This window comes from Ctenopharyngodon idella, chromosome 1 (genome assembly GCF_019924925.1).
Source record: "Ctenopharyngodon idella isolate HZGC_01 chromosome 1, HZGC01, whole genome shotgun sequence".
Taxonomy (NCBI): domain Eukaryota; kingdom Metazoa; phylum Chordata; class Actinopteri; order Cypriniformes; family Xenocyprididae; genus Ctenopharyngodon; species Ctenopharyngodon idella.
Genome location: NC_067220.1, coordinates 2154743 through 2166083, shown reverse-complemented (window position 1 = coordinate 2166083; position 11341 = coordinate 2154743). Strand labels below are relative to the sequence as shown.

The following is an 11341-nucleotide window of genomic DNA, read 5'->3' as shown; positions in this document are numbered from 1 at the left end:
AGAAAGAAAGATCAGAACAACTATGACATCATGGAGAGGTGTGTGTTTGTGTGTGTCTGTTTTGACTTACATTTTCTCAGTCCTGGTGTGATTCTGAAATGTCCTCCATGGTCCAAACTATACATTGACAAAAAGATACACACAAACAAAAATGATTTGGTTTGAGAAGATTGTTAAAAATGCAAATAAAATGAAATCAAAATGATAGTTTTGTGGCTTTTAGTATGTTAGCCTTAAAAGAATAGTTCAACCAACAATGACGATTGTGGCATCATTTCATCTCCCTCCCCTAACAAAAAAAAAAGAAGTTTATACAAGTGTGATATTAGTATACTTATTTTAAACTAAAAACTACTTTCAGTCTACTTTTTTATGTACTTCTCAGAAATATAATTAAAATTACACTTAAGTATACTTGACTTATACTGACAGAAATGTCTAAGTATATTTTGTAGTCCACACTATCAGTGGACTACACAAAAAATTGCATAATTTACACTGGTAGTGTACATAGAAACTTACTTCAAATCTACTTAAAGTACAGTAAAATGTATATATTAAGTATACAAATAATACCTAAATAGGAGCATATTAGTATATTTAAAGTACATTTAATATGTAATACTGAGAGCATACTTCAAAGTGTACCTTCATAAACGTGCTACAAGAATTTAACTAGTAAACTATCAGTATAACTATAATTTCACTTGTAGTAGTTGCAGTACAAATGAAAAATGTAGTTGTAAAATAGTTGTGTAGCTGTGCAATAGTTGTGCAACCTTTCCAGGTCTCTACTAACAAGCTGATGAGTTGAATCAGATGTGTTTGAGTAAGGAGATATCTAAGGGTACTCTATCCATTTATAGTACACTGTTGTAGTGTAACTTTTTTTTTCTTTGTACAGATGACAACATTGTCAAAACAAACCACAGCTCAAATTCAAACAGATCTGCAAAAATGAGTAAAAATGCTGTATTATAAGACTACGCATCTGCGCATATATGCATTCTTTTACAGAGCACTCACGCCAAACGTGCATGCCTGTAGACTAAACAAGTAATACACAAGTGCATTGATGTCACGTTAACTGCATCAACATTTTTGCATTAACTTTTGTACCTGCAATTAATGTTGAAAAAATGTTGACATTTCAAGAAAAAAAAATCAATGGTATATCAATGCCATATTGAATCAATGTTACAATGTGAAGTTGGTTCAACACCATGCTAGCACTTAATTTTTTCTTAAAGTTCATTTAGTATTAAATTAATAGTCATCCAGTTTTACTCCCTCAAATTTAATAAAAGAAATGTTCGATGTTATTTCTTAAGTTTTGTGTATTCTGTTATTTTTCATCAGATAAAGACAGTTAAAAAAAAGTAACGGGAGCATAAAAATATTTCAATAGCAATGTTTTAACAAAAGAAATCTCTTAGGTGACCTCAATGACATACAGACACACATATGAGTCATAACTGCCCCACATACTTGAGTATCCTCAGATTGTAGTTTGGATCATTCAGTTTGTTGCTGAGTAGCTGGACTCCTGATTGTCCTGGGTGATTGTAGCTCAGATCCAGCTCTCTCAGGTGTGAGGGGTTTGAACTCAGAGCCGAAGACACATATCTACAGCCTTCCTCTGTCACCATACAGCCAGACAGCCTACAGACACACAAGACAGTCTGTTAAGTATAGAAAACTACCCATGTCCATCTGTTAATATGTCTCTAAATCTACAAAGATGCCCTGATTACAAGGTTTCAGAGTTGTATAGTTTGATGCTATGGCAACAGTGTATTTATAGTGAAAGTGTATTTAGAATGAAAGTTATGAAAGTATTATCTACACTATATCTTTAATTTCTTTCATTAACTGATTCAATTCAAAGACATACATGGGACATGATTATTTGTAACATTCTTTCTAAAACCTATTAACTTAACCTATTGACAAAAATATGGAGATGAGCTGTAGTATGTGATTTAATAGGTATATTTTAAATAGAAAATCTAGTCAGCCAAAATCTGTGCCTCAAGGCCATTTGGTTTGTGAAGTTAAAAGTGTAAAATTAAGTGAAACTGTTGAAATAGCTTCGAACAATGTGCTAAAATTCCAAATGTTTATGCTTGAATCCCTAAAACTCATTATTAGTGCTAAACAATGTACAATGTACACAATATTAAGCATCCAACATATCAAATATTAAATCTTGCACACCTCAGTATCTCCAGCTGACAGTTTGAATGCTGCAGTCCATCAGAGAGCAGCTTCACTCCTAAATCCTGCAGGTCATTGTTACTCAAATCTAGCTCCCTCAGGACACCGTTTGAGGATTGTAGAGCTGACGACAAACTCTTACAGCACTGAGCAGTGAAATTACAGCCAGCAAGACTGAAATAGTGTAAAACACATGAGAATTGTATTACCTCATTCTTCAACTGTATTTCAATAATATCAGCTTCATTCTTGTAAAAGACATTCAAATAAAATGATGAAAACACGATTAAAGACATTAAAAAATGATTAAACACTCACAGAGCTTTTGTGCAGTTGATCACAGCTGGTATCAGTCTTCTTCTACCATCATCTGATGTGTTGTATTTCTTGAGGTCCAGCTCACCCAGCACCTCCTCTGACATCTGAAGCATGTAGGCAATTGTTGAGCAGTGAGCAGGAGAGAGTTTCTTCTCTGAGAGTTTGTCTGATTTCACAAACTCCTGAATCTCTCTGGACATAGTCTGATCTTTCACTTCCAGCAGACAGAGAAACAGATTGATGGATCTTTCAGTGGAGAGATCTCTATCTTTGATCTTCTCTTTAATGCACTGTGTGGTTCTCCTCATGCTCTCTGAGCTGTTCTCTGTGTGTGTCAGTAGAACCTGTAAGAGTCTCTGATTGGACTCCAGTGAGATGCCCAGCAGGAACCGCAAAAACAGATCCAGGTGTCCATTCTTACTTTCAAGGGCTTTATCTACTGCATCTCTATGCAGATGATGTATCACATCACAAAACTGCAATGTGTCAACATTTTTGATTACATAATGATAAAATGCACAGAAAGCAGCGAGAAACTCCTGAACGCTCAGATGAATGAAGCTGTAGACTTTCCTCTGGTGAACCACAGATTCCTCCTTAAAGATCTCAGTGCAAATCCCAGAATACACTGAGGCATCAGTGATGTCTATGCCGCTCTCTCTCAGGTCCTCCTCATAGAACATCACATTGCCCTTCATCAGCTGTTTGAAAGCCACTTCAGCAAGTTTCACAATCACTTCTCTGTTGGACTGCTGGAGTTTCTCTGGAACTCTCTCTTCATACTTCTGATTCCTCATGTTGATCTGAATCAGCAGGAAGTGGATGTACATTTCAGTCAGAGTTTGAGGGATTTCTGTACTCAGATCTTCTTTCAGTAGCTTCTGAAGCACAGTGGATGAGATCCAGCAGAAGACAGGTATGTGGCACATGATGTGGAGGCTTCTTGCTCTTCTGAAATGTGAGATGATTCTGCTGGCTTGATGCTCATCACTGATTCTCTTCCTGAAATATTCCTCCTTCTGAGGTTCATTAAATCCCTGAATTTCTGTCAGACGGTTAATGTATTTGGAGGGGATCTGATTGGCTGCTGCTGGTCTGGAGGTGATCCAGATGAGAGCGGAGGGAAGCAGCTCTCCTTTCATGAGGTTTGACATCAACACACCCACTGATGAAGTCTCAGTCACATCAGAAACTTTCTGAGCGTCTGAAAACATTAGTGTCATTCTGCTTTCATCCAGACCATCAAAGATGAACACAACTTTACATTCCTCATAAATCTTTAAATCCAGATCTTGAAGTTCAGGATGAAAGTTCAGCAGAAGACTGTGAAGACTGTACTGGTGATCTCGGATCAAATTTAGCTCTCGAAATGGAAGCACAAACATGAAATCTACATCCTGATTGGCTTTTCCCTCAGCCCAGTCCAGAATGAACTTCTGCACAGAGACGGTTTTTCCAATTCCAGCGATGCCTTTAGTAAGAACAGTCTTGATTTGGTCACATCCTGATTCAGGTGAGGCTTTAAAGATGTCATTGCAGTCGATTGGAGTGTCTTGTGAGTGTTGTGTTCTGGCAGTTTTCTCCATCTGTAAAACCTCATGTTCTTCATTCACTCCTTCTCTCTCTCCTTCTACGATGTAGAGCTGTGTGTAGATCCTGTTCAGGAGGGTTTCATTCCCTTGGTGTTTGATTCCCTCAAATAATCTCTCATACTTGTTCTTCATGCTGGTTTTGTGCTGGTCTTTGTCTCTCTGCAAGTCTCCAGTCTCCAGTGTGTGTGTCTGCAGGACTGCTTCAGTTTTGTCCTGCCTGATATGGATCTGAGAGCGGGATGAAGTGGATGGCACAGATCTGATCACAACATACAAAAGACAGAACTTCAACAAAATTTATTCATGAAAAAGTTCACACAGCATTATAATCTAAAAATATTAAATGTACTTTCTTCCTAAATGTAAAGATTAATAGAGACTGGAATGACCTAATATGCATGGGCAGCTAATTCCACAGTTTTGGACCCACTGTTCGATCGAACACCTTTTTGTTTGAGTCTCGTTCTTCGCATAATAAGTAATTTTTGCTTTTCTGATCTCAAAGGGAGATCAGAGAGCCAAATTATTCAAAGCTTTATTTAAAAAAATTTTTGTAGTTGATTCTAAAACAGAGAGATGATGTCAGAGGAGCTGGACCTCAAAAAATACAACACATTAGAATGTAATTAAGTTTTTTGTTTGTTTGTTTTAATATTGCTTAGACAAGCTAATGAATCCAAAATATGTGTTATAATGCCTTAATGGGAGCTGCAATTGTGTTTCATTGGCATAGCAGTGGAAAGACACCCCATACTCTTAAAGATGTTGCCCATCAGGGTATAAAGAAAAAAGAATAGGGTCAAAGATGGAGCTTTGTGGAACCCCCTAAGAAAGAAGTCTCTTATCAGAGGTGGAAATTCCAATGCTAACTGAAAAAATATCTGTAAATTGTTTTGAAAGCATCTGCCAAATGCATACATGGGTATCTTACTGTACCTGGGGTCAGAGGTCACGGCTCCATCACTGAAAGCAATGGGGTTGCGCATGGACTGATCACTCTTCATTGACACACAGCTGGATCCTGCACCATACTCTTCTTTCTCCTTCCTGTCCTCCTCTATCTCCTCACAGTGATGCATTTTGGATGTGTGTTCCCCAACTCTTTCTCCTGATTTAAGGCATTTATCTGCTAATTACCATCATAAGGACACTAAAAACAAACTTACAGTAAAACTGACAACAATCATGTTTCATCTCTCAGATTCATGGAGTAAAACAGTACTTTTTAAGCTCCATTGCTCTTCAAAATCTGTAGCACTCAGACTTACACTACTAGTTTCTGAGGTCAAACACCTTCTGCTTGCAGATTAAACTAATATCTGATTTTTACTGTAAACATTGGATGTTTGCATCATATATTTTTTTTCCTTCTGCACTTGCACTTCAGTGTGTTTCTCAATTGGAAGAATATATCCAGGTAAAGCCGTCTCAATTTGAAGGATCCTTGGAAGAAAGCTTTTGTTTTGTGTCCATCATTCAGCCTGTTAAATTCTTTGCGTCCTCCAATCACCCACAACCCTCTGCACAGATTCCAATTCACAAAAAAAAAAAAAAAAAGAATTAGCGGAAAATAGATTGGCACTGTGCTCACCTGAGTTCATCATGAGATGTAAGACATAAAATGTGTTTTTTTTTATTGTAAATCAATTACATAATGCTAAACTTCCATTATACAAACTACTGGGAGACCACAGGATATTTATTCACTGCACTGTATTAACAGAAAGACTGATAGGCTAATATTAAGATTTTTATTAAGTATTTTTCCAAAAGTAATTTTAAATAGCTTTTTTGCACCAACACTGTAGTGCAGAAACCTCTATTAGTTCGCCATGCGCACTCACTAGACCGTCTCATTCTAGCCTTCATGCTGTCTTCATGTATTACCTAAAAAATTCTACTTCCTACTTCTAAAGCCATACAGTAATTATGAGTAAGTCATGTTCAAGTGCTTTGCTGTTGGAAACATAAAAGCCAGGTTTATTGTAGCATATTTCAAATTCAAATAACATACAATTATCCAGATGTAAAGAAGTCCAATATGTGCACAATCAGTCATTTACTGGCATGGCATCTTAGAAGCCATTGGCACAAGCTGCTCTGCTTAGTTACTGACATGTCAACATATGTTGTGGCACCTCCAGTAGTGACTGACAGATGAGTTGAGCAGCTAGATACTGACGTAATTGTGACACAAAATCCTAAATAAATAGCCTAATTTTGTGATTTAAAAAAAAATAATTAAACATACTTACAAATTGGTAATATTTTTTTCAAACATGTTGTCAGTTTGTGAGTAGCATGTGCGTAGCAATGTTGTGTAATTCCAGTGCTACTGTATGTTATTGTTGATCACACAAACTGCCCATTCAGACACACGGAATACATCTATCATGGGCCACTACAAATACCACATTAGCAGTTGCATCCGTTACTGTAAACCTTCATTTTCTTCATGATGCTGACTAGCATTAATTTCGTTTGTGTTAAACGGCAATCTGGCTCTGGGATGTGTTGTTTTTGAAATCAAACTGAGTTTTCGATGCCGCTGTTATCAGTGGCGGAAGGCTCTAGTCTTCACACAGACGAGCGCCTCAAACTAAAGCTGTTGCACCTATCTGGCACACTAGTTCTACCACCAGACCATTAGGAGACAAGCATTAACCGTGGATCTATGTATTTATTCACTGACGTTAAGAATGTTACCCTACAAACAGGGGACATCCCCCAGACGTTGCAAACATCCCCTTAGGTCAGCAGTTGGTCAGCTTTGTAACATTCGCTGGCGGACATTCCGAGGACATTTATCCTGGACAGTTTGCGAGCGTCCCTATTTCGTCCCTCATCTGACATTTCCATAACAACACTTGCAAAATCCAGTCGCCAATGCTTTTATTATTAGACCTGACACCTTGCAACTCAGACAAAGGAAGAATTAAATTAAAATATAAACCCATATTGGATTTAAAAAGGGATGTGGGATTATTTCTTTACAAAAAAAAAAAAAAAAAAACATCCTTAATTCACTGTGATAATGGATTTTATGCAGAAACCATGTTTTCTTTTGTTTTGCAGATTGACATTATGGTTTTATTGCAAATAAACTATTGAAAAGAAAGTAGATGTAATTGTAAAATGAAGTTAAACATTAACTAATTAGCTACTTAAAAAAATAAATAAAAGAGTAACTTCTGTACTGTCATAAAATTAAGAGTCTAATTTCAGCAGTTATCATTTAAGCATAAAAAACATGATAGCCTTCAATAATATAATTGAATATAGGCTACAATTCATTACATGTTCCACATGCATGAAGAAAATAAGGTTGAATCCCAGGAGCTCTTAAAGGATTAGCTCACTTTCAAATGATAATTACCCCAAAAAGCGATGCATTTGTGTAAAAAAAAAAAAAAAAATTAACAAGTTATGAAATAAAATATCTAGCTTCCACCAGACCGCCTTCTGTATTCAACTTACGCAGAAAGTGTAAAACTCTTGCAGTTCACAAAGCTTACGCTACGTTCTACACCTTCCCTATTTTCCATATGGTAAATACACAGAGTCGTTTTCATGTGGCAAAAGTCAAATTCGGGACAGCCTATCTTCAAATGTGCGCTAAATCTAACATTCTGACCTTGGTCAAATGAAATCTAAATTGTCAACAGTCTTTACAAATGCATTGTCTCCCAAAAAAAAAAAAAAAAAGTTTATTAGAGTTTGCATTATTAAATATTAAATTAAATATTTATTTACTATTTCTATTATTTTTCTATTTCTATTTATTATCTGAATCTTTTGTTTGATTCTATTTTCTTAGGTCCTTCTTTCAGTTATGGCCTTCAAAAAGGTAAGTTCAGTTATATGATAGTGGTGGTGTAGAAAACATCAATTTATCCTAAGCTGTGGCAAAAAGTAGAGTATTTTCATACTTAAAGGAAATAATGCAGTGGTCATTAAATGGAGATTTAAGCGTTTGAATATTTTGACAGAGACTCAAGTATAACATCCAACGAACGTGAGGCAATACAAAATCTGGGCTAGATCTATCAAAGAAACAAAAGATGGCAGCCAACAATGTAAATATTCTTAGCAGTAATGGTTTATTTTGAAATGTTTAGCTTTGTACTTTCTACATCTTTCTAAACTCTGTGGTCTGTTATTTCAAGGCGCCTGCAGTAAGGTGTACCCACACCACATGCAGTGTGGAGGAAATTATTGATGTGACCCTTAAAAAACCCCACAAAATAACCAGGTGAAATATTACATCATCTTATATATCACAAAATAGATATTTTTTGCTAGAGAAAAAGTTGTTATTGTTACAATTTGAAATTCAATATTATAGGAAAATAATCTAATCTAATCTAAGTAATTTCTCAAGTATTTATTTTAGACAATAAACAGTTAAACAACAACAAAGAAACAAGTAACAGGACAAATAAATACAGTCTTTACGTTTTTCAGGTAAATTTAACAGCAGTAAGATTATAATTACATATAATCTGTAATCAGTAGCCTAATGTACTGCATGTGAATCTATTCAACCCTTTGCAACTGATGCCAAACTATTAGACCTAAAAGGATTTTGCATTTTATGGCTCCCTATAGTGGACAAAATTACAATATTGTTCGCAATATCGAGGCAAAGTTGTAAGTTGCACTGCAAGTCAAGACTAGGGGATTCACGATCGATCTCAGTAATTCAGAAATCACTTTGGCGATAATATAACGTACTATTACATACATAATTTAATATAGAATGTCGAATTTATAAATCACTATGATGCTGTGCTTGTGTGTGTAGATGCAAACAGGGCATCAAATCACTAGGCCTACTACATGGCACAATTATCTTCATAGCCTATTTAAATGATACAAAAAAAATGAGCTGTGATTCAGATAAAAACCAAGGTTTTAATTTTGTTAATTTGTTTCAGATGTGGAGGAGTAAGGGGTTGCAGCTGGGAACTGGACGCTCTCCACACACACACACACACACACACACACACACACACACCTGGTTCACTATCCTTGTAGGGACTCTCCGTAGACGTAATGGTTTTTATATATTCTGTCCTCCAACACTAACCCTACCCCTAAACCTACCCTACCCAACTTACCCAAAAACAATAAAAAAAATAATAAATAAATAAATAAAATCAAATAAAATCATTTAGTATGTTTATTAATCCATTTCCCCCATGGGGACTGCTGGCTGGTCCCATAATGTAGGTGATTTCAGGTTTTACTGTCCTTGTGGGTATAAACCTGTTCACGCACGTGCACACACAGACACTCATGGCCGCCATATTGAAGGTTGGTTCCAAACCGTTGTGCTCAAAACGGGGCTCTTCAAAGGGCCCTTCGGAATGAAGGATTTCGAAGGGTAAACTGATGGACACTTCGGGCCCCCATGATCCTTTGCACAGGGAAGTTGTTTGTCATCACAGAATGGATACAGGAAGCTCGGAGCTCGATTTTACCTATAAATGTATGTATAGTATTTTTCTATACTACTGTAATATTTATACGAGTTAGATTTGGTACATTATTATGGTCAAAACGACATTGTACTTCAACAAAAATACTTTACAGCTCACTTTATCAGTCCATTCAAATGTTTCAAATACATAGACACAATATACAATATGGTGCGATAAACCAAAAATAAATAAATAAACTAGCGTTAAACAAAAGGCGCAGCTTGCACAATCTACTCCTCCTTGATTGTCTCGTTAAGATGACGCAGAAGTGAGTTCCAAAAAAAAAGTAGAGTTTTTTTGACCCCTACACCCTTCATACCTTCGAAGCTCTCACTCCGGAGGGTAAAACCCTTAAAAGGGATTAGGGCATAGGGATGATCCCTTCTGAATGGAACGCAGGGACAGACACACACACAGACACACTGTAAGAGCAGTTGTTTATGAAATTAAAAGTATTTTGTTTCCCGATAGTCGTTGTGTATATGTTCCTTGAGTAGTTCAAATTTTATCAGACTGCTCACTGCGATCTATAAATGGGACGTTAAAATTACTTAGCGAACGTTCCATAAAGGTTCCTGAATGTTTTGCTGGATAGTAGCTACTTATAACATATTGTAGTATGAAACTATCACAAGAATATAAAATTCTGTCGATAAATTAAACTCAAAACTCCTGTCCCGCACTTTTAAAAACAAAGTTAAGCAAATATCGTCCTGTTTGGAAATCCCTGCAACGTATTTATCGCTTGCACTGTAACAAATAATAACTTCTTAACTTACCACAGCATATAACGGAGTTAAATACACTGCATCTCCGGACTGGCGTCTCTTCCGTGTTTTCTTTTACTTTTGTTTTCTGGTCACATAAGGTGACTTGAGGTGTGTTCCATTCGACCGTCAGTGCTCTTCAAAGTGAACTTCAAAGGGTATTCCGCCATCTTAAATGAGATTCCAATTCGAACGGAGCGTACGCGTTCAGTTCGAACTCGCATCACTTCATCGGAAGTGGAGAGGGAAATTTAGCCACTGTTACTGCGCTGTTAGTTAGAATAAAGTAAACGTGGGCACTGGAAAGTGCGCGAGACGTGACAGTTACAATGCAACTAACACGAATGTGTTTAAAAGACACATTGTAAAAGTACCTACCACCTACATTTAACATTGCCAACAGACATGTATCACATAGTTCAAGCTTCAAGTATTGACAATTTATATTAACTAAATAATACCTTTTATTTAAATTGTCTTTATCAAAAGAGCGAGCACAGTGAGTTTAAAAGTCTTTTGAAAACCTATTTGTACTCTTGTGCTTTTAACTTCTTGTGAATGTCTTTTATTTTTGGTGATGGACATAGGTAATTTTGTACAGCACTTTGGTCAACCGAGGTTATTTTAAATGTGCTTTATAAATAAAACGTATTTAAAAACATATAGGCCTATGGATGTATTATATAGCCTGCATGTATTACATGAACGCATGGTAAAATATATTACATTTATTTACATAAGTAGGCCTATGTGTAAACTTTTATTTAGTGATAAATTGATTAATTTAAAATAAAATTTTAAATTCCTTTTACATAAAGTCCCCTCAAGCATTTCTTACACCCAGCCAGTGCGGCAGATCCTGGCAGGCAATAGGCAGATGCCTGTAGGGCGGCATGGGGAACTTTCAGACACAACTTCTCTTCTTAATGGATTAGTTTCACTTTCAAATGGAAGTCAGGATATT

The 11341-nt window shown here is 36.2% G+C and overlaps 1 protein-coding gene and 1 long non-coding RNA gene across 7 annotated transcripts in view; one reads left to right on the top strand and one right to left on the bottom strand.

Moving 5' to 3' along the window:
• Positions 1 to 3859, top strand: part of LOC127508729 (uncharacterized) — a 227056-nt gene extending 223197 nt beyond the window's left edge. For both annotated transcript variants that reach the window (XR_007928890.1, XR_007928887.1), the window contains exon 3: positions 3681 to 3859. This is a non-coding gene — a long non-coding RNA (uncharacterized LOC127508729). The remainder of the gene's footprint in view (positions 1 to 3680) is intronic.
• LOC127501582 (NACHT, LRR and PYD domains-containing protein 3-like) overlaps positions 1 to 10641 on the bottom strand; it is a 132109-nt gene extending 121468 nt beyond the window's left edge. For 2 of the 5 annotated variants that reach the window (XM_051875071.1, XM_051874889.1), the window contains exons 1-2: positions 10390 to 10641; positions 5064 to 5647 (exon numbers count right to left, since the gene is read on the bottom strand). In XM_051875071.1, the coding sequence (XP_051731031.1) occupies positions 5064 to 5206 (143 nt within the window). In that variant the 5' untranslated portion in view covers positions 5207 to 5647; positions 10390 to 10641. Of the gene's footprint in view, positions 1 to 70; positions 118 to 1488; positions 1663 to 2217; positions 2392 to 2535; positions 4387 to 5063; positions 5648 to 10389 lie in introns of all 5 variants that reach the window. The other 3 variants (XM_051875250.1, XM_051875159.1, XM_051875320.1) reach the window with 3 other exon arrangements.
• Positions 10642 to 11341: the final 700 nt, after the last annotated feature.